General features: G+C 36.3%; 2 protein-coding genes across 4 annotated transcripts in view; one reads left to right on the top strand and one right to left on the bottom strand.

The window, feature by feature from the left end:
- Window positions 1–14,782, bottom strand: part of focad (focadhesin) — a 52,371-nt gene extending 37,589 nt beyond the window's left edge. The window contains exons 1-5 of the mRNA XM_059507265.1: window positions 14,662–14,782; window positions 8,707–8,791; window positions 8,430–8,504; window positions 7,318–7,472; window positions 3,464–3,562 (exon numbers count right to left, since the gene is read on the bottom strand). Of these exons, the coding sequence (XP_059363248.1) occupies window positions 3,464–3,562; window positions 7,318–7,472; window positions 8,430–8,504; window positions 8,707–8,763 (386 nt within the window). The 5' untranslated portion in view covers window positions 8,764–8,791; window positions 14,662–14,782. The remainder of the gene's footprint in view (window positions 1–3,463; window positions 3,563–7,317; window positions 7,473–8,429; window positions 8,505–8,706; window positions 8,792–14,661) is intronic.
- The window catches only part of LOC132102535 (protein AF-9-like), a 48,061-nt gene continuing 37,215 nt past the window's right edge, over window positions 13,711–24,556 (top strand). The window contains exons 1-2 of one of the 3 annotated variants that reach the window (XM_059507264.1): window positions 13,711–13,809; window positions 16,109–16,289. In XM_059507264.1, coding sequence (XP_059363247.1) covers window positions 16,193–16,289 — 97 coding nt within the window. In that variant the 5' untranslated portion in view covers window positions 13,711–13,809; window positions 16,109–16,192. Of the gene's footprint in view, window positions 13,810–15,501; window positions 15,658–16,108; window positions 16,290–24,556 lie in introns of those variants that run through there. The other 2 variants (XM_059507262.1, XM_059507263.1) reach the window with 2 other exon arrangements.

Raw genomic sequence — 24,556 nt, 5'->3', positions numbered from 1 at the left:
AGAGCCATCATTTCATATTACAGACTTGTATTTTAGCCAGAAGTTACATTGTGGATTATTGTGATATTTTTATCAACAATTTGAACTCTAGTTTTGATGGCACCAATTCACTGCAAGACCCACTGCTGCTGATCAAGTGATTTAATGCTAAATTTCCCAAATATGTTTTGAAGAAGAAACAAATTCATTTACTTCTTGGATGACCTGAGTGTGAGTACATTTTCAGCAAATTTTCATTTTTAGGTGAACTGTTCCTGCACTAGTCTCCTTTTGGCAGATTATGCTCAGATGTCTTCCACTTTTATTTTATGCTGGTAATTAATGTCTTACCTTAAGGCTAACATACAAAAGAAGGCCCTTATATTAACAAACACACATGCTCTTTTATCCTAAGATTAATGAACTCATCCAAATCCCTGATCATGGTGTTTGTGTGTGCCTTTGGCACTGGGTCAGACAGGAACATATTTTATTAAGCTACCTTGAAGATCCTCTACATGGTAAACAGTCTTTCAGCGCTTAAATTTATGGTCTGAGTCACTTCCAGCCAGATGTTAGGGTTGCACCAAAGCTCTTCACTCCCTCCACAGACATCCAACAGTTCAAACATTTGCTCATCTATCTCTCGTTGTTTCCCGGCCAACTGGTGCAGCCATCACATTATCAGGAATCATCCATCAGAGGCGGTTTTTGGCAGACAGCCACAACATTATCTGCCAGACAATGGCTGGCTGACACACTGACCTCCATCTCACTTATCTGAACTGAAAGTTTAGAGCGAGAGTGCTTAACCAGAAGAGACGTTTAAAACTTTAGAAGTCAAGGTAAAATTTGGAAGTTTGAGTCTACAGAAGTTGGACTGAATATACTGCACCATAGAGAATAAAATGTGTTTGATTTGATATATTATAATTTCTTTGTTCTTTGAGTTGTGAGTTTGCAGTCTGAAGGGGATAAATTAATATAAAAACAATTACAAAAATAAAACAAAGCAAATAATAGATGCCTCTCCTGGATGAATACAAAAAAATAAAAAATATGACCAGTGAGTGCATTTCGATTCACAAACAAATGCCTATTTTTCAGTTATTTTAATGAGATGGTGAAAAATGCTCTCAGCCTCCCAGATTATTGATTTTAAATCAGTCTAATGAATTACTTTCAACATTTACTGAATTAGCATCTGACTGGATATACTGAATTTTAGTCCAAATCAATTATACACTGCTGTTCAAAAGTTTGGGATCAGTAAATTTGTTTTTAAAGAAATTAATACTTTCATTCAGCAAGTATGCTTCAAATTGATCAAAAGTGACAGTAAAGACCTTTTAATGTTACAAAAGATGTTTGTTCAAAATAAATGCTGTTCTTTTGAACTTTCAATTGATTAAAAAAAATAGGAAAAAATTAAATTGATGAAAAAATGTATCCACAACATTATTAAGCAGCACAACTGTCAACATTGATAATAAAAACAATTTTTAAGCAGGAAATCAGCATATTAGAGTGGTTTCTGAAGGATGACACTGAAGACTGGAGTAATGATGCTGAAAATTCAGCTTGGCCGTCACAGGAATTAATTATATCGTAAAATATATTAGAATAGAAAACTGTTATTTTAAATTGTAATGATATTTCACAATGTTACTGTTTTTACTATGCTTTTGATTAAATAACTGCAGCCTAGGTGAGCATAAAAGACTGTTACAAAATAGCAGAGATTTGTATTGTAGGCACTTACGAAATACTCTGCCAGGACAAATAAAAAGATTTACAGTTTGAGCTTTTCATCTATGTCTTTTCTCTAAAGAAAAAGAGTTGATTTGTTCTTCTACACTCCCTACACAACCCCACTGTAACCCTCTGCTTCTGTTGGATATCTACAGTAAGTGGCTTTGTGACCCAGAGCAGATTGCAGAGGAGCCATCAGCAGACGGACACAATGAGCACCAGTGGGCATCTTCCATTAATCCTCAAGCCCTCCCTCGGTGCCCACCCGTGCTAAAGGCCAAGCACCAATCCCAGGCCAGCACAGAAGCCTCAACCCATTCATCTTCACACCAGGGAGGAACACGACAGAGAAGAAGAAAATTGATATGCAGACTCATTTGATTCATTATAAAGTAATGAATCATAAGAGGTCATACAAGCCAGAATTAATTAATATAAATAAGCAAACAAACAAAAAAACATGCATGATGAAAGTTGATATGCGAGCAGTAAGTAATGGTCAGAAAGCTAAAACTGGTACTATAAATCTTCAAATGTGAACAAGACCTTGATTAAGGTGTTTTCTCAGAGGTTGCATAAGCGCTCGAAGGTTTGAGCTCAGGACGATTTAATAAAAATGAATCAATACTTTTATTTAAGAAGGATGTATTAAATTGATCAAAAGTGACAGTAAGTTTATTAACGTTACTATTTTATTTAAATTATCTTATTATTATTATTATTATTATTATTATTATTATTATTATTACTACATATATATATATATATATTACTTTCTATTCATTAAAGAATCCTAAAAATGTATCCTGGTTTCCAAAAAACCTTAAGCAACACAACTGTTTTTAACTATGATAAAACTATGAAACGTTTCTTAAACAAAAGATTCAGCGTGCCGTCAAAGGATTAAATTACATTTTAAAATATATTGCATTAGAAAAGTTTTTTTTTAATTAGTTTTTTAATATTTTACTGTATTTTTGTTTAAATAATCAAGCCAACAAACGCATCAAATGGCACCAGCGATCCAGAAAAGCAAACTTACTCGGGACAAACGCTTCAGAAAAAGAAGATTTTTGATTAAATAAATGCAGCCTTTCATAATTAATGAAAGAAAACGGTTTTAAAAATCAAACCAAACCCAACCTTGAATCGGTAGTTTGACTAAAGAGGTTTTTTTCTAAGAACATTTTTATTAAAGCAATAAGCCCCAAGAAGCCATGGTTTAAAGTGAATTTTTAACAGCTAAGGAGCGTTGTTAGGCACAATGTGAAGTGGAGTTAGCCCCTTAGCTGTTATAAATTCACTGTAAACCACAGCTTCACTGGGCTTATTGCTTCTACAAAATGCTTATTCCACATACGTAGTAGGGTTTCACAGAATAAAACCAAGCAAATAAAGTGAAATGATATGTGTAAAAACAGAATTCTTCCACCAAACAATGTAGTTCCTCAGAAACAGTTGTGGTTCCAACAAAGTGGTTGCCAAGCAACACAGAGAAGTAAACAAAGGTGTGTGTTTGTAATGTAATTTACAACAGCTTCGAACGCGGCTCAACCAATCAGAATCAAGGACGGAACTCTCTCTTTTATAATTAGAATTTTGTCATTTACATATATTTAACAGACCTGTTGCGCATAGCAAAAAAATGTTTTATGTTTAAAATCAAATATGACTAGACATGTGCAAGACTGAGAGTTCTGAGAAAAAAACTGGCAGCAGCTGTTGCACTCACCTAATTGAGTATGGACAGGTGAAGCTTGCTCCGTTATCCCGCTGACTTGCCTGGATCTGTAGCAGCCTCCCAACCACTTTGATCAGCCCTTGAACATTCCTGCCCCAGGCAAGAAACAAAACAATCAACATCAGCACTACCCAAGAAAACCATGGACCCATAATCCATCACTGAAGTGCATGCAATCTGCAAAGACGAAATGAATCTGCTCGATTTTGAAACAAAAATAATTTGCCACCTAAAGTAAGAAAGATCCAATTTAACAAATATTAAGTAGTATGCAACAATGTTTTTGTTGCATTTTTAACCCAATATTGCATTAAAACATCTTAGATCTTGGCAATCCGAAAACAAAAGGGCAATATATAATGACATTAAAATTACTTTCTGAAGTTACTTCTGGGATTTCTCAACGAACTGGAAACAGAAGGTCAAGTCAAGAGCATTTCATTGTGGGATTCAGTGTGTTCTGTTTATGTGGTGCATAATTTAGCCAATGTTTAGTCACTTGGTTCTTAAAATCATACTGATGCACCATTTACATACTATATAGAGCAGAAATAGTACTGGGGTAGTATGCTATTGTATTAAATGTAGCCAATGACATATTGGGATGTAAGATGCAAAGCTCTCATTCCCTAACAAAAATACATGTTTCTCAAACATTATAAATCACCTCTGCGCGACAACATGTGCTGTGTTTTCTTTCATCCCTCCTCCTCGGCTCTCTCAAGTCTGACTGTACATTTCTCAGCTCCTATGAGTTTGATTACAGTATACTTTACCAGGAGGGAAAACATAACTCCATAGTGAAAGGAAATTCATCTTACCAGCTTTCATCTAGGCTCTTTCGTGAACCTGGCATGCATAGCAAAGCCGTAACACTCCCGTTTTATATATTACAATCAGCTTATATTCAAAATCTCAAAGTTTTTTAGGGAAAATGGGCAGGAAAGAACAGATCTTGCTGAAAATAATTTTGGCACTTATTGCTTGATGAGCTCTAAGTGGAGTCTACATAATGCTGCTGAAATTATGAAGCTATGCCAGTTCTCGCACAGGCAAAGTAATTATTAAAGCAGGTGTTAATATTTCATGTCTTCTCTTCACTCTCCAATAAATAAAAGCAGCAAAAGGTTAAAAATATATTAAAATGCTGAGCTTAATGACATAAGAATTTCCGATTTGGTCGCTTTTGTTACTGGTACCTAATATCCTTTGGTAAAAATACCTTTCACCATGAATACCATAAACGTGGATGTAACTGCACAAAGTAACAAAAGTTTCAATACTCAAATAACTGAAATAAAGTAAGCAAGTACATAAGTAGTAAGCAAGTAAATAAATAAATAAATAAGACTAAAATAAATAAGCAAATATAGAAAATATTGAAAAAATAAATACTGAACATATGTTAATAAAAAAATGCATAAAATTCTCCTCAATGTTTATGCGCTATATGGCTTCAAAAGACCATGAATAGTCATATTGGCTTTTTTTGATGCGTTATGTGTTTTTTGTCATTTCTTGAGCTTGAAAGCCTCTGGTCACTATGAACTGCTGATGTAAGTCAAAGGTAGCATAGCAATATATAAGAAAAATATATCATTCTGTGTTTCATTCAAAAACAGCATACAGGTTGGAAATTACATGGGGGTGGGTAAATAATCAGAGAATGTTTTTTCTTCTATTTTTTATTTTTTTTTATAACTATTCCTTTAAAATTCAGGTCTGTATGATGAAAGGGTACATTGCGTGGGTTGCTGCTCTGTGTGACAGAGCTGACAGCAGCAGCCGTGAGGGTGTGTGTGTGTGTGTTTGTGTTGGAGACACATGAGCTGACTGATGGAGCAGGCTGCATTTCAGATGTGGTTTTTTTTTCCTTTAAAATTTCTGAATATGCAGATATGCACTCTCAGTGTGTTGCTTATCCTCATCCAAGAGTCCAACTCAAAGGAAAAAGGAAGTGTGTGGGCAGATAACTGAGGTAATCATCTAAAAACGCAATACACAGAGCACATTACAGCAGCAATCAACCAATTACAGCATCTGTGTTTGTTTGTGCTTTAGGGTTAGACTTAATTTTAGCATATTTTAAAAGCACCGGACGGATGTGGTCTGTTAGATTACCGAAAATAAAAGAAATAATTATTAATCAATTAACTGGCCAATTAAACAAAGCCAAACAGTTGATTGACCGGTATATCACTGGGTCAGACAGGCACAGGCTTATTACAAAAAAAACTGTTTTAAGGAGCAGATGAAATCAAAAATGTTTTTTGTGGGCATTTATATGCTATTGCACTCCAAAGGTTGACAAATTAAACTTTGATATAAGCATTTAAACTGGGCAGAGAATATAAACTAGCCTTAAATTATAAATACCACCTGCAATTGATTTCTAACAGTCCTGTTCCAACCTATGGTTTTAAAAGTTTGGGGTCAGTATGGTTTTTAAAGAAATAAATACCTTTATTCAACAAAGATACATTTAATTGACCAAAAGTGACAGTAAAGACATTTATTTATTTTTAATTTCCTTTTTTTAATGCCATGTCAGCTTTTATGGTTACATTCATTATGAGAGCCAGTTTAAGTTTATCGACATTAAAACTATAGAAGATGTTTAAGATTCCTTTTGTCTTAAAACAAAAAAGAAAAAAAAAATGGATTTACCTGATTAAAAACCTTTTCAAAAGTATAAAAAATGAAACCGGGTTCTCAGAGGAGTAGAAGTATTACAGTCTAGCAAAATATGTTTTAAAGGCATTTATAATGTTACAAGAGATTTCTATTTTATATAAATATTGTTCTTTGGAACTTTCTATTCTTCATTTAAAAAAATCATGTAAACAAATGTATCACAATGTATTTCCACAAAAATATTATGCAGCAATGTTTTTTTAAATATTGAAAATAATAATAGAAATAATAAGAAATTTTGAGCACCAAATCAGCATATTAGAATGATTTCTGAAGGATCATGTGACACTGAAGATTTGTTTAATGATACTGAAAATTCAGCTTTGCCGTTTTTTTATATATTAAAATAGAAAATATGTATTTTAAATCGCAACAATATTTCACAATATTACTATTTTTACTATATTTTCCCAATTAAATCAGCATTAATGAGCATAAAAGACTTCTTTCAAAAAAATCGAACTGCCTGTATGGGAACACAGGAAAGAAAATCGATGCTTTTCTCACTTCAAAATTATTTCTCAGGGTCTTTAACACAATAGTTGTTTGTAAAAATCCTCTTCTGTGGTAATTTGCATCACATCTACAAAACCATCAACAATTTGTCCACCTCCATGTGATTTACACAATGATCACCTATCATTAAGTACTTTTACGACTTCAAGTAGACAGTACGAGTTGTCAGTGTGGAAACACTTACTGTTAATAATAGTAGAATTACAAAATTTTGCTTACTTACAGTTGTTTTTACATACTGAACTGGGACAGAAGAGAGTATTTTAACATCAAAAGTACACATCACTTGATGTTCTGATGTGTATTTGGTCTTTAAATGTTTTTTTTTACGTTCTATGTATTATTTAAATAAAGACTAATTCCAGAGTTAAGAGAAGGGAGAGGCCAGTGCCTGAGGATGCTGATAAGGTACCATCAAGGCTTGACAGGGTGGGAAGGGTGTGTCATGGATCCACACAACTAAAATCTCATTTGAAAATGCAACCTTTGACACTAAAATATGGGCTTAAATGTGTCAAAGAAGCAACATCGAGTCAGTTTACCAGCCCAAGTACTTAAAGGTTTTTAAATTGGGGGTGACAAGGGATAACAATCTGCATTAGTCTGTGAGAGCCAGGTGCGTGACAGAAGCATACCGTGCTGAGGGCAGGAGGTTAAGGGTGGTGTTGAGCACATATGGCAGATCTGCATGTCCCTGTTCTACAAGTAGCACCAGAGCGTCACAGCAGGCCGAGCGGACGACAGTACTGTCACTGCTGCACTGCTCCCACAGAGACTCCAGCGCTTGACCCTGTTGATATAAAACACAAGTTCAACATGCAAAACACTCTACATGAGCAAAAACATATACAGTAAGTGAGAAAGTTAGTGAGTTGTATGAGTACTATAAATTGCCCAGAAAAACTAAAGAGCACATAAGTGACCCTGGAGCACAAAATAAGTTATACATATAAATAAGCTTTCCATTGATGTATGGTTTGTTAGGATCGGACAATATTTGGCCGAGATACAACTATTTGAAAATCTGAAGTCTGAGGGTGCAAAAAAATCTAAATACTAAAAAAAATCACCTTTAAAGTTGTCCAAATTAAGTCCTTAGCCATGCATATTACTAAGCAAAAATTAAGTTTTTATATATTTATGATAGGAAAATTTACAAAATATCTTCATGGAACATGATCTCTACTCCATATCCTAATGATTTTTGGCATAAAAGAAAATTTATATAAAAATTAAATAAATAAAATTAAAAAAATCTATAATTTTGACCCATACAATGTTTTTTTTTTGTGGCTATTGCTATAAATATACCCCAGCAACTTAAGACTGCTTTTGTAGTCCAGGGTCATATATTTCCTTTAAATGGGTCATTTCATGAATATTTTACTGTAACTTTACGAATTCAGAACGTCTGTACTCATTTCTTGAAATAAATCTACACCTGCGAAAACGTTGGATTTCAGACATACAAAGTCCAACACATCACATCCCACATTTACATGCACACATCAACCACGGCTATATAATGAAATCACTTTCTGAAAAGCCTTCTGAAAGCACTTTTTGATTATAAAGCACCTTCATTCACAAACCAATGCCTGTTTAGTCATTGAGTGACGAGACAAAGCACTCTTATTACTCATTTTACAGGAAGTCAAAGGAGCATTGACATAGAAGTCCTAAACATGCAGGCCGTTTAATTTGAACAATGTGTCCTAAAGGTGATGTGATGAGCACAAGAACTTACTTTAGCGGTTGTCTGACAAATCCTTTCATTCTGGCCTTTCTCTTTCAGCACCGCAGTGACCAGCGTCCTCACAGCCTAGAATTAAAAAGCCAAAAAGCTGGTTCTTTACATGCCTTGAGCAAACTAAACAAAAGATTTCATCAAAATTACACATTCACAGGAATGGATTTCTTCAAGTGTTGCTGAAGAAATAAGCATTTAATTGAATTGCTGTGGAATTTGAACCTTGATTAACCTCTGAATGCTTAAATCATCAGTCTGGTTTTGAGTGCTTTACCTGGGCTTGAATGAGGGAGCTGGGGAACTCAAACCTGCTCTTCAAAATTTCAGTCATCTCCAGAAATCACGAATGATGGCCCATACTAAAAACAAACATATGGAATTGGTAATTTAGTCAACCTAAAAAAACTTTCCCAGCCCGTTTTACTTGAAAAATGAGGCATACATTTAAAGTAAATCGGAAATTCAATGAGGTGTTGAAAAGGTAAGAGATTACATTAGGATGCAATTTATAAAATTAGGTATGATAACGTCTTCAGAATAAATAAAGAATTCTGATAAATTTTCGATGTTGTAAATAAGTTATTTAGTTAGTTGAGTAGTTTTACAAGAGAACACTATTTCAGTCTGTCAACCTGAAAATGTCATGTTTTATTTAATTTGTTAATTGCCATTTCCTTATGAGTATTTGTGAAATTTAATAGCAATCTCAGCTGTTTTGACACCAATTTATATATTTTTGGTGTTCTGTTTTTTTTTTACATTTTTAAAAGTAGTTTATTATAGTAAACATTGTAAACAATTGAAAATTTTTCAATAACTGTTTTCTATTTAAATTAGTGTTGCACGGTGCACCGATACTTCAAAAGTATTGCGATTCTCGGAAATAAAAAATGTCACGATTCCTAAATTTATTATTATCGATACTTCAAAGAATGACTGCGTTCCAGATTTGTAAAATAATATTTGATGTTGGTGTGTGCAACGCACGCTTCCAGTGCCTCCCTATGGACGGCTGTGTTTTTTCTCCTCACGCAAGCGACAAAAATCACTACAGCGAGATGGCTGCATTATGCCGCGTTTCCACCGAAATTAACCGGAACATTTGTACCAGGAACTTTTTTTCCCAGGAACTTTTTTCCCCCCAGACCTGTTGCTTTCTGCGTTTCCACCGCGGTGTAAAGTACCGGGAAGATTAGGCAAATAGACTGGTGACGTAGGTCTGCGCACGTTTCTCAATACAAAGTACGCTGATTTTGGACGTGCATTCTCAGTAGTTCAGACTTTGTGCATTCGACTCGGGAGTGTGATGTCCGCGACGACGCAAGTCCAGTAAATCTGCAAACAGCAGCGTACTTGATAACTTCAATCAGCTGACCATGGCTACTGCTATTTTCCTCTCTGTATATTTACAATAAAACGAAATAGGATATCAAATACCACTGCCTCCTTTCGTTTTCATTTAAGCATAATAACAGCTGCAGAAATGTACTTAGTTCAGGGATATGTGTATATATACAGCCATTACAATGAAACAAAATATTATATCGATTTGCCCTTTTTATTTTCATATTAACATATAGATAAATTGAATACAGACCAAAGATAACCTGTTAGATTTACCCAAAACGAATTATATTTTATGTTTAACCACTAAAGAGTAGGGATGGGACGATAACCGGTTTTATCGATAACCGTGATAAAATTTGCTGAAGGTTAGTAATATCGTTTAAAAATGAATTATCATTAAAACCGTGTTTGATTATCGCGGTTTTAATAACTCGCTATTAAATCATGTCCAGCCAGCAACAGTCTGACGCAAGCGCAGCGCACAATGTTTTTTTGTTTTTTTTTTTCGAGAAGGAATGGCGAAAGTCAGTGACTTTTCTATGCTTTTCTATGCTTCTACACTTTTTATTGTAAGGAAGGAAATGCCACAGAATTTAATCTTTCTTTAAATTAAGTGCATAGAGTTGCTTGTTTTATTAGTTGTTTGTTGATTATTAAATATAAAACTTGCTGAAATGTTTTCAGTGTGAGCATCAACTATTTTTGAACACTTTCATCTCGTTTCAACAAAACCGTGATAATATTGATAATCGTGATAATTTTAGTCACTATAATCGTGATATTAAATTTTCATACCATCCCATCCCTACTAAAGAGACATCAGAGCCAGCGGCACACATCAGAAGGTCTAGCCGAGGTGAAGCTGCTTCTCGGCGGATAGATGATCACTGAGCTCCCGCTGGTCGCGTGGAGCTGACCGTCTCTGAGATCGGTGAAACAAATTTTTAAATAGGCGCTGTCTTTATGAATAAACCACAGATTGGAGTTTTAAACAACAACATTCTCGCCTGAAATACTTTTAAAATTACATTTCATGACACAATAAAACAGTAATATTTTGAACATGATCCGAATAAATGGTGGTTGAACTCAATCAATTCTGCGTGAACTCAACTCGCTTTGGCTACTGCAATTTTCCTCTCAGTATATTTACAATAAAACGAAATAGGATATCAAATACCACTGCCTCTTTTCGTTTTCATTTAAGCATAATAACAGCTGCATAAATGTACTTAGTTCAGGGATATGTGTATATATACAGCCATTACAATGAAACGAAATATTATATAGATTTGACTTTTTTATTTTCCTTTTAACATATAGATAAATTTAATACAGACCAAAGATAACCTGTTAGATTTACCCCGCAGCTGAATTATATTTTATGTTTAACCACTAAAGAGACATCAGAGCCAGCGGCACACATCAGAAGGTCTTACTTAGCCGAGGTGAGGCTGCTTCTCGGCGGATAGATGATCACTGAGCTCCCGCTGATCGCGTGGAGCTGACCGTCTCTGAGATCGGCAAAACACATTTTTAAATAGGCGCTGTCTTCATAAATAAACCACATATTTGAGTTTTAAACAACTACATTCTCACCTGAAATACTTTTAAAATTACATTTCATGACACAATAACAGTAATATTTTGCAAATGTTGATCCGAATAAATGGTGGTTGAACTCAACCAATGCTGCGTGAACTCAACCAATCAGGATGTTTAGCGGCCAAGTCCCGCCCCCGAAAGTTCCGGAACTTTGAAAAAGTACCACCTCGCCAGCAGGGACTTTCTGAGGGGCATTTTTTTACCCGGAACTTTATTTAGTTCCTGGTTCCTGCGGTGGAAACACACCGAGTACCAGGCCAAAGTCCCTAGTTCCTGGGTAAAGTTCCTGCGGTGGAAACGCGGCATTAGTGGCTTTAGTAAACTGATTTGGCTTTACTAAAATGTGTGCATAATCGCATTAAAAAGTTTAAATAAGTTGTTCAGATGAACAAAGCATTAAAAGATTAAATGTGGAGTTATGTTCTGTATGCTAAATATGAAAACGAGTGTATCTGCACATCACCTATAACTGTGCTTTTTATCTGCTGATTGCTGATCGAGATTGGTTGGCTCACTGACCCTGTATAATCATTCATTTCATTCACGAACGAGATGTATCAGTTCATTCAACTCATTCACGAATGAGAAGATCCCTCGATCTCGTTCAATGAAGGGCGGATTCGTTCACTACATTCAACAAATCACATGCTCCGTCACATCTTGAGTAACTCTTTGACAGGATGAAACAGTTCACAGAGCTGTTCATGAGCTGCGCATGCGCTGCTAATAGCGCCGTGCTCGCGCGCTGCTGTAATATAAGTCAGTGGGTTACCTGAATGAGAACGATTCATTCACCTAAAAGATTCGTTCACAGACGAACGATCACTAGTGCAATTTCATATAGCCTATATTAAATATTTGGAATATATATTTTCATATTTTATTAGGTTCTTTGATAAGGTTACAATACGAAGGTCTAAGTAGCAACGTATCTTCCGTGATGTCCCCGATGCATGGGTTGTGGTGGGTAAAGAAATTTTACATTATTTGTGGACTGGGGCGGGACAAATTTCATAAAAAGCGGGACCCGCGGATTGGAAAAAAACCCGACCCACGCATCACTAGGCTGCATGTGCGAGCACAAGTGATACTGTGGCCACCGGTCCATGACTGTAGAAAAAGATGACGCTCAATTAAGATGACGCTCATTAAAGCTCACTGGCTGAGTTTTCTCCTCTGAAAGAAAAGGTTGCACAACTGATGGAATAAGTTACAATATCTGAGATATTGCTGCTAAATTGTATTTGCTTTTTTTTTTTTTACTTGAATGCCATTGCTTAAATTGATATTATTTATCTTTTGACATTTAATCTTCTGAGTTCAGAGACATTGTTTAATATAATCGCTGTTCATATTTTTATTCAAAGTTCAGAATAAAGATAAATTTATTACTCTTATGTTTCTTATGATAACTGAGATAATGCTGCTAAATTTATTCTTTTGTTTACCTTGAATTTCATTGCTCTAATTTATTTTTTATATTTTGATATTTCATATTTTGTTCAAATGTTTAACATATATGCTGTTCATATGTTCATTTATTAGTGTGTTATATGATTAGAATGTTGTCCCAGTTTTAAAATAAAGCATAGCAATGATATTTGAGTGTATTTTCCCCCTTCAGGAAAAGTATCGAAAAAGTATCGAAATCACAATTCTTGACTAGGTATCGGTATCGAAAGGATAATTTTGGTATCGTGACAACAATAATTTAAATGCATAAAAAAAAAAAAAATAGTTCCTGTGATGGTAAAGCTGATTTTTTTCTGTCACATGATCCTTTCATAAGTCATTCTAATATACTAATATTTGCCATTCGAGAAATATTTCTAATTAATATCAATGTGGAAAACATTTGTGATTTTTGGATGAATAGAACAGATGAACAGAAAAAGCAGGTGCTATGGGACAAAAAGCAGTTTCAGGGCGACACTGTAAGAATAACCCAACACCACTTCAAACTGATGTTATCTAGGGTGAAATTAAATAAAGGCCTGAGACAAATGTCTGCTTGCATCTAAACTCAGAAGACACAACCATCTGACAGATGGCACTGGCAACCACATCAATGGGATGCATTATTCACAAGTGACTTCTACCAAAACTTCAATGTTTGTCCAGTACCGGACTGCCAACTCTGGCATCTCATATGTTGTCTCATATGGACTCCCAGTTTAGGGTCATGAGATTAACAGCCGTTGATTTGACTGACACTGGCTGATGGCCACTGGAGATTCAGGTTTATACCACGGCACATGGGGGAAAGACTGACAGTGCAAGGTCTAAAACGCTGCCCCCACCCCTCCTGGGACTAATATCTGACAAACAAGCGCTGCGTGTGTGTGTGTGATGATAAACCTGCTGTGTTTCCATACAGCGTGACAGTTTTACTTCAGCAGTGTTACTGACAGATCAGGCAAATCAGGTAAGATCGGAAATTCATAGACTTCATAAATTATACAAGCTGAAATACTACATGTTCCAGTTCTACTTTAATACGAGAAAAGTGGATTTCCATGTTGTTGTGGATTGTTACTTTGCAAAAGGGTGATATTTTGGAGACAAACTTAAAACATACTGAGAAAAAATATTTGGATTCAGTAATGACAGATGGTGGACAATGCATAAAGAAAATGCATTAAAACTATTTAGTTATGTTTGAATTGAATTTGTGTAAACGTTAAAAAAAATGGTTGCTTGTCTTATAAGATCATTTTGACACACACTTTTGTCAGCAAAGCATAGAACTGAAAATATTTCAGGGATTTCCAGCCTTTGGCTACTTGTCCACATCCACAAAGGCTTGGGCCCTGGACTGCTTGTGTGTCCACAATAATCAATCATTGTTTAAGTGATGCTGAGTTTGACTGGCTAGACTAAGTTAGCTGGTATAATATGTCAGTTTTGTAATGATACTACGATACTAACACCATGGACATGCGCGCAGTAATACCATGGTTTCTGGATACGTACCGTTACTAAGGTATTTTCACATAACGTTTAACACCATTTTACAAGAATAAAGTAATCATTCAACACTATAGTATCACAATCTGATACCATAGTGATACATCAGCACTGTTTGTAAGCTTAGCTAGCTGCGGATCTTAATTAAGTTCCGGATTTGTGAGATGAAATGATCAATCCCAAATATGTATTTAGCAGTGAAAGAAACGTTCCTGTTTATACTGCTGCCATACAGAAAACCTGCTAGCTGAGTTAACAATGTGGCATCACATAAACATGCAGGCTGATGTGACACTTAATATATTCTTACCCAGAGAATTCGTAAATTCCAGTGACGTTTGGATGCACTTTGCTAACTTTTTCGAGAGACCCTCCAAACAGCGACATGCTTCTACGGTGCGCGCGGAGGACCAAACATACTGGAAAAGCGATACGTTAATCTAAGGTCAACGTAAATATTTCTTGACATTTTAACTGCGTACATATCATATATTTCATTTAATTGAATGAATTATATATATTAGATATAATATATAAGTCACATATTTAAAGTGTATTATGGCACTCTCAGATTAACTCGAAAAGGAGTACCCTTTTAACACTTTTCTTATATTCATTGAAGTCGTTCTTTCTTTCTTTATGCAAATTTATATCACAGTTCATAATACTTTATATTAAGAATTATTTTAAACATAAACATTACCTAAATACACATATCTTACAGTGAGGTGTCTAAACCTATACTTTAGTTCTATATTTATTTTCCCAAAAAATAATAAATTATAATAGTAGTGACTAAATGTGTCTTTACACACACACACACTTTTTTTTACAATGCACACACAGTGTAAAACAAGCCCAGTGTAGACCAATAGGCCATAATAAAGATATTTGTCTATAAATTAGTCCCTCATTTACATTTAAAAAAATGTACTTGCAGTTAATTACAGCAACAGTAGAAAAGCATAAATATACAATAAGAGCATATGCAATGTATAAAATATAGGCTATGTAAGATTAAAAAAAAGGAGACTAATCTAACGTTGAATACAATGCAAGTAATGTTGAGCACTGAAAAAAATAGGTTTTACACGGGTTAATAGTGGCTCTTCACTCGCTCTCTCTGCCATTGGCTCGTCTCGTGCACGCGCATGCGTCTCACTTTACTCCTCAGCCTTTGAAAACTCAGAGAGCTCAATTAAAAGACCATGTCCGCCATCGGGCGTCTGCTGTCCTCGGTGTCCTTATTTAAACCAAATTCTCCATGAAATAGCATTGTCCCGTGGCCTCCACAATGGCCAGTTCGGTGAGTAGGGCTTTAGCTGCTACAGTATCAGTGCAGTGTTTGGGATCTCCAGCGCCTCTGTTCGTTTTCGTCAGGATTGGGAAGGCGATTAAACGCATACGAGGCTTTTCCACCCGTATTTCCACCGGAATAGTAATCTACAGTAGAACTAGGGGAGTCGTGCGTTTCCAGCGCATTAGTGCATGTCTGCAAAAGTGACGCGCTTGAAAGATTTCAAACAAAAGGAGGGAATCCAATAACAAATATTCACAAATCTGAGTCTGTAATGTATTCTGGTGTGTTGAAGCTTAATAGCATACCAGAAACTTACGAATCGAACGCTGATTAATATTTTGCTGTACATTTAAAAAAATGTGGTCCAGATTGGTTTTAACGCGCACGCATTCAGAATGTGCGTTTTATACATAATAATTAGCGACATGTTTATAAAGTGAATATTTGGGTGTTTTAGGGTGCCGTTCAGGTGAAACTGGAACTCGGTCATCGTGCCCAGGTCCGAAAGAAACCCACGGTGGAAGGTTTTACGCACGACTGGATGGTGTTTGTCCGCGGACCAGAGCACAGCAACATTCAGCATTTTGTGGAGAAAGTCGTATTTCATCTACACGAAAGTTTCCCGAGACCAAAAAGAGGTATGTGAAGCGATTTACATTTATACTATATATTTATACTATATATGTAATACTACATCTGTTGAATAGTGCGGCTGGAATGATGTGTGATCCTGAATGCACCTTGGCTACTTGATGCACGCAGATCTGGTCTACTGTAGCGCTGCAGGGACAAAATGTGGTCGTCATTTGTAAAAGAGAACAGTGGTATATATTTATGTTTTTTAGCAATACATTTGTACAGGTTTTAACCTTGTGCCTTGAGTAGCTACTTGATTTAACTTTATCTCTTATTATTGTCGACGCGCGTTAATCAGTGCGCGTCTCCGAAAAAGTTTCAAGAATAATGCGTTAGCATAATAACCCAATTAAATCCTTTAGTTAACTATGGTATTCTCAGGGACATTTAAGGGCTTTCACATCACTGAATGTATTTTTTTTATCGCGTTAGAACATCCTAGAAGTTCAGCTTTAGTTCGTAAATGTACATTTTGTTCAGAGAAAGTGATTTAACATTTGTTACCGTGTGTGAATGAAAATAAAACCTGTCTGCGTAACACATTTTGTCCCTTTGTACCTTTGCATATGTTTATCTATGTCTATTTATTTAGGCTTGTTATTTGATAGATAATAATCAAATTTTATACTTAGTTTATTGGTAGTGCCATAGTGTAATTTAATTAAATAAATAAATAAAATGATTTACATAAGTAAAACATAGCACACTTTCTTATATTATGCTGTCTCTGTGAGTCCAATAGAAGTGCATGGAAAGTGTTACCACCCTCTCCATCTTGTCAGGGGTGATATTTCCAGATTTTTTAAACATACAGATGAAATCTGTGACTGTTATATGTCAAACATGAGAACCTGCTGATTGAGAAGATAGTTGTGTCATTGAATTTGTACCAAACAGTTACCCCCAAATTGGTATTCATTCACCTATAAATCCCTTTATATTTTACACAATCACCACAGGAGGGAGGTGGTCATGTATGATAAGGATTTAAACCCCTGTAACTCATTCTGATGGTGTTACACCCTGTGTTACAACGTTCCCCTATTTATTATAGTTCATCTCATATGCTAGGCTATTATTAGACAACGCCAACAACAGGACAGTGAGAGAAAGGGAATGAAAGCGTCTGGTGGTTTGAAAGGAGGATTGTAGGAGTAGATTTTGATGAAAGGAATTAAATAATTAAAATATTTGCTGGTTTCCTGCACTCACCCGAAGTGTTTTAGCTGAGTATTCTGTGACGCGATAAGTGCAGGGATTTGTCATTATATGCCATTTATCGCATGCAAACATTTGCACTTTTTGAGAACAGTTGTTAGATCTTCTTTGTTCCGGCCAGCTTTTTTTCTACAAGCATTTTGTTAGGTACATATTTATGTCACAATAACCGGTTGTTTTATCACGGAAGTCACAGAAATGTACAATTGCATGCATTCGTGCATGACAGAGCTTCAGCTAAATTGTTTTGATACAACACTTTATTTCAAATGTGTTGTGTAGCTTTCTAAGACTGTGTTTTATTACTGTGGTGGAAAATCAAACCACAGAGATTGGAAAATTGCACAGAAGGACTTAAGTTTGTTTTGCTTCTGTGGACAGCTGAAGATGCATGACTTCAAACATATGCTAATATTTTCCTTGTTCCTTTGCGTAATAGTGCTATGTGCGCCACCGCAGGTTTGATTTATGCCATAGAGTTGTTGTGTTTACGTAAGATCTGAAGGGGATGTGTGCTCCGAATCGGCTCTCCGGCTGTATGCGTGTGATGACACTGTGGTGAAAATCTCCCCCGCTGTGTTTATTTTCCCAAAACATTAAAATAGACTATAAATCAAGGGCCAGACCTAATTTGGAAACTACTCGAAACTAGCTCCTGAAGGTCTTTGATGACAAGTACACTGAATATGGGTTTGCTTGAACTTCTAGCCCCTCTCCCCTTTCCTTTGACAAATGTCTTGCAGGGGCTGCTGAAAAAAAAGCAAAAGCAGCAGGGGGTTACTTAACCTCTAATAAATCCTGCCTTATGACACCATCTACTAGGATCGTTTAGGTTCTACCAAACACCCCCTTGGGTTGCGCACCCTAAAATGTTTTTGCGTTATGATGAATTAGTAGTCTAAGCACTTCCTAAGGTCTCTAGCTTTTTTATGTTTATAATGGGCCTTTCAAAGTGTTTGCTTCAGGATGAACTCAGGGAAGAGGGTTTAAATCACTTGAGTTAATGTAGATAGATGTACATACTGTTTAGTAATGACACTTGGAATAGGATTTACTTTGAAATTTTGACCTCAAATGTCTTTAATGTTACTTTTCTTACATTTTAGTCCTAATTAGACTCCGATGAAGTCAAATCAAATGGTTATGAATAAACACTATGAATATTTACATTTTCTTCAACGCTGTGAAAAAATAGACTACTAAACACCCCATGTGGCCTTCTGCATACTCAGCAGATAATTCACAACAGGGCTCTCTTTCTCTGTGCAGGGGATGGATACAGAAACCTGCTTTCTTAGACCTAGAATTTATGGTGCGCTTGTAAGGTAAACAGTCAGGCTTATTATTACTACCACCCCTTCTCCCCTGCCTCTCCCTCCTCAGGGCTTTGATCAGTGTTAGCCGGTGTCGAGATGAGCCGAGGGGAAGTTAGAGGGAAAATTTGCACACAGACGGGCTTGTGTTTGACCGTTTAATACCAACAGTCTCGCCATACTGACCCGAAAGTAACAGTTGCTCGCACATTCATTGAGTTCTCCAAAACTCTTTACTCTAGATGGTGTGTTCTGTGGCTGTGAGTCCCTTTTCTCTCTCCTTGTTTTGTGTTTGAAGTCTTAGGAGTATTCAATGTTACCCCTTTCACAGCTGTTGTAGATTACATGTTGCCTCCTTGTCTCTCATGGGGTTATGTGCTTCCCTGTGCTTTTCTCATAGTTACACAGAATGTCATTTGATTAAAGAAAAAAAAGATGGGGGATCTGCCATCCCAGATGCAGATGCTTGTGTTAAAGGGGTCATATGACTTTGCAAAAAAAAAAAAAAAACATTTAGTGTAATGCAATGTGTTTATGTGGTTTAAGGTTTAAAAAAAATCCACATACTGTCACACCTTTCTGAAACGTGTCGATTTTTACTAAGCTCATCGTTCTGAAAAGTGAGGTGTGCTCTGATTGGCCAGCTAACCAGTGTGTATATATTGTGATTGGCTGAATACCTCAAGCGTGTGACGGAAATGTTACTCCCCTTAATATACTGTGATGCTGTCTCCCAGCGTGACGAGACAAAAACAATAAAACCTTTTACAAATTAGGCATTTGTTGCATCCAGTGGGGACATAATTACGATTATAATGACTTGTACTGTCTTTTTACGCATTGCGTATCGCACTGCACAGACATAAAACCATTTCTGCATTTGTGATCAAAGAAACGACAAACCGCAATCTCTACTCTACTGCTCAAAACTTGTGTTTGAATTAGGTTTGTTTTTTTATTGGGTGGCCTATTATAATTCAGCTATCAAACTGCCCAGCTATTTCACTTCAGCACCGCATTTTACACACACACATACACACACACACACACACACACACACACGCGTGCACGGACAGAAATAAGGATTAGAGCCTGTAGCCGGTGAAGGAGTCTCCATCCACAGGTATTTCATTGCACTTTAACAAGTAATCTGAATGGCCTATATATGTGCAATATTTTAGACGAGCCATCACGAAATGAGTTTAATGCCACAGTTATGTTAGAAATAATCCCATTCTTGTTTCTGTGGCGGTGCGTCGGTCTCGTCATGAGGCGCGCGGTCCGGAGCACTGTATGACTGATGCATCAGTTCAATTCCACTTTACTCCAAATATATGAACTTACCTGTTTTGAATACTTTATATTTAACGTTTGGTTTTTGTCCAATATTAGTGTTAAACTGTTGGACTTTAAATGAAATCTATTGTTTTTACTATTTTCACCGTTGACTGACTTTGCAGAACATTTAGACTGATAACTTCCGTGCGCAGATGCGGCAAATTTGTCACAGGGCGCGCGATACGACAGTTGTGTCCGACTATTTATGAACTAGCTGTTTTAAATACAGTATTTTTATATTTAACTTTGGTTTATCAGTATGTTTGAAAGTGTATTTTTTCGATTATTGGTAATTACATAGGCTCTCTCACGTGCACCTGCGTGGTTTAAAACACCAAATAGTTATGCTATGACAAAAAACAAAGAGTCTTTCTCTTGCTCCACCCATGCACAATAATGTCATGTATCATCGATCTCATGGGCTGACGTTATGACGATTTGAAAAATGACCATATCGCCCAACACTAGTTTGAATCATCAGTGGCAAATTCTTTACATATGAAAACATACTTACACCAGCCAGACTCCGCAAAATGCACTTCACACATCTGAATATTTGGGCTGAACTGTTCTGGAACAGTGTTGTGAATACAACTTAACCACTGATTTCTATTTGTGTCCTCCTTTTGGAAGACCAAACAAATTAGGTTTGCTCTCACAAGGAAACACACAGCGTGTCCACGACATGGCGTTGCAGTGTTTTAGGTAGGCGTGGTTGACACTTAATTTTATAAAGAATATCTCTTTGGATTAGAGACTTTTGTCTTTGCAACTTTACAGATCTTCTTTATGCACCAAGAGCTTTTAACACTCCAAAAATAAAGGAAAAAGTGAAATTGCATCATATGACCCCTTTAAATTGTTAGTTCACCAAGAAATAAATTGTCATTTTTCATTCACCCTTATGTCTTTCCAAACCACTATATGGAGTACAGTATATTCTTTGTGTGAAGAAAGTCATACAGGTGTGAAATGACACAAGGGTGAGTATATGATGACAGAGTTATTGCTTTTAAGGATTGGCCCTGTCGTGGGCATCTCATGTATTGTTTGCCATCATGTCTACCTGGACATTTAAACAAAGGTGGAAAGTGTTTTTGGCTGCGATAAAGGGACCGAACAGCCATGATTAACAGGCATGCTGTGTAGCCTTGGAAACCTGATATTTTTTTGCTGGGGCAGGAATTGGAGGGCAACAAACCCAAATAAATATAATGGTACATGGGTGTTCATTTAACCTGTACCCATCTATGCAAGTTATACACTGAAAAATATATAAATGTCTGGCTTTTGGTTAATGACAAGTCACTAGCCACTATTTTGCAGTGGAAACGTGTCATTTCTAGTGTTTTAGCCAGCCACACAAACATCCCAAGTCAATTAAGCATCCCATTCAGATATATACAGTACCAAGGGGAATGGCTGCCCACACTAGGTGACGAGGGTCCAGAGAATGTGTGTGTGTGGTGTATTTTTGTATTTACTGAATTTATTTAACCTTTTTATTGCTGAGGGAATGATAAAACAAGATTGTATCATTACATCAGTGGCCTGTGTGCCATGTCTCTGAGTTTGCTAGACTTGACAGTACACATGAGCCCAATTGCTGGAAGAGCTTAAAATATCATCATCCTCCTCCTTTTCTACTGCAGCAGCCCCACACAGCTTTATCTTTGCTCTCTGGTGTTATATATTATGGAGAAAAAACAGTTCTTCAATCTATGTCATGTAAACACAGAGGTGGCTTTCTTATCCAGATGGGAGCAGAGAAAAGACAAAAAATTGAGTCTCTTTGAGGGGAAGAAAATTTATTTTAAGGTTTGTAAAGGACGTACCGCTGTTAATTGAACTATCATAGAAACAAACAGGTGGTGCTTGCCTGTGGGAAAACTTGCTACTGTGATACAAGAATTGGCCTGAAAACCTGCCCATTATTTGTCGATTTCTATTGAAAAGGTGTTAAGAGTGGTTTTTAGGGTGTTGCTAGCAGTGTCTGCCCATTTTTTTTCAATGGCTTTGGCTTCCGGAAGTTTCTTTCCCTTTGCTTTTTCCTATGGAGATTTTTAAAAGTCTTTGTTAAAGAGTAACCAACCAGTAATCAAACCAACCAGTTACGAGGTGAATCACAACATTGGCAACTTTGATTTAACGCAAAAAGGTATAAAAAAAAATGGTTAAAAAAAGACAAAGGTACAAGACTGTGTCATTAACGGCTTTAATTAACGGAAAAGAACTGCGATCCAGCAGTTGAAGCATAGAAACGGGCATAAAAAATAAAAAAAAACGATGGAGAAATATGACTTGATTTAAAGAGTTGATTTTATAGTGCTTCATGGTCATAGGTAGGCAATAACATAATTATTTAAAAAAAAAAAATATGTTGAAATAATGCAGACTGACAGCTTCAACAAAAGCATTAACCAGTTAAAAACCTCATGTTTCAATGTAGGTATTTAATGTTTATAGGTTATCATTTAAAACAAACAAACAACAACAACAACAAAATGAATGCAATTTTTACTCTGGAACCCAACTGTTGCAGTCCATATGGAAATCCTAGTCTGGGGTGCGTTTCCCAAAACCTTAGTTGCTAACTAAGTTAGCAACTTTGTTGGTTGCAATGCAATTTCCCTTTGCCAACCAACTAAGTTGCTAACAGGTTTTGGGAAACGCACCCCTCTCTGTTTGTTTACTCCAGAGCAGGCTCTTTAGCTGAACCTTCCTGAAATATTCAATTGTATTCATTATTATCAGATTTTATTCCTGATTTGAAATGTTATTGAAAGGGGCTTGAAGCAACTTTGCCAATATCAAAATAGCCTAACCGCATATCCTTCATGTGAGGAACAGCAATTTAAATTTAATTCATTATTCACAGGAAATTTTAATCCCCAGAGAGCTTTTAAAAGCAGCAAATTGAGTCCGATTATTTTGATTTGTAAAGGATTCAGTGGGACTGTTTTTGTCAACCAGATTAACGATTCAAAAGAATGATTCATTCCCATGTTGGACATTGTTACGTCTCCCATGAAAAGGCCAAGAAAAGCTAGAGCAGATGTCAACACTTTCAATGAATGAGTCATATGGACCACTTTTATAGCACTTTGTGTCTATTTTGAAGCTTGAATGCTCTAGTGCCCATTTATTGTAATTGCATTAAAAAAAAGTTCTGTCTTTCACAGAAGACAAACTCATGAAGCAAAGTAAATAACAGAATTTTTATTTATTTTAAAGCAAACTATTACTTTAAATGACCAAGCACTGACCAATGAAATGAAATCATTCTTTAGATGTGTTCCAAAAGTCATGGACAATATTTAGTGCTATTTCATCTCTTTAATGTTTTAGACGCTGATGCATCATTCATCAGTGCCACTCAGCTCTTTCTTTTTGTGGTCCCATAATGATCAGGTCAACATGTTTGCCTGTGGGCATCTTTTCCTGAGATTTCTCAAAGCCTTTTAAGTTTCTGCCCCGCTCATTGACTTTGGCCTGCGCAGGAGTTAGGGTTGTGTTAGTCTCCTTTCTTGCATATGCACACAAAACCATAGAATCTAAGCCCTCCTCAGGCAAGGTACGGCTTGGATGTCAGTGGGGGCTGCCTTCCTTTCCGCCCTTCTTCTGTGCACTTGCCAGATCTCTTTCCCCTCGACGGGAAGTGATCCATGCTTGGGAGGGAGATGAACTGACTCCCTGCAGAGTGGCATTGAGGAGCATAGGAGTTTTATACTGACAGAAAGTATGATTTATGAAAATAGGGAAGTGCCTTTCTGTCATTGAGAGATGGATTGCTGCGGTCTCTCAAATCTATGTTTGACTTGTGAAATGTATAGTGCATGTGATGATGATGAACTTGTGACACTAAATTAATGAAGCAACCGGTGTACACATTGGATATCTGATTGGTGGGTTCTGTTCCAAAGCACCGTCTTTTTGTCTTGAGGTTAATTGGTGAATTTATGAAACTGTCCATTTAGTTTCGCAGTGAATCGCTTGGCTGTCTGCTTCAATTTGTTGGATAGAAACGTCAGTTTTGGAAGAACTTCTGCCTCTACATTTAACAGATTTCCAATTACAATACCAGCAATGAGTCTCTGCGAGTATATCTCCATGCATGGTTGAATTCTTGTAATATAATCTTTTGAAATGATTGTACATTTTATGAGCAGTCATTAACTGTGGTTTCATTTCTGGCATGGTGAGCTCTGTGAGCATCTTGCAGTCTTGTCATATTCTTGTTCGGCAGCGCGCACACACCAAACTAAAATAATTGGGTCTTTCTGGCTCTATTGCATGATATGTCTCCCCCTACATTTGGAATAAATTCTGCCAATTGGGATTGTCACACATTTCTATTTCCCATCATGCCTGACTGTCAAATCTTTTAACCATGCACATAT

The sequence above is a fragment of the Carassius carassius genome, chromosome 2 (assembly GCF_963082965.1).
Source record: "Carassius carassius chromosome 2, fCarCar2.1, whole genome shotgun sequence".
NCBI classification, from domain to species: domain Eukaryota; kingdom Metazoa; phylum Chordata; class Actinopteri; order Cypriniformes; family Cyprinidae; genus Carassius; species Carassius carassius.
The sequence above is the reverse complement of the archived record's forward strand: the minus strand, read 5'-3'. Positions and strand labels throughout refer to the sequence as shown.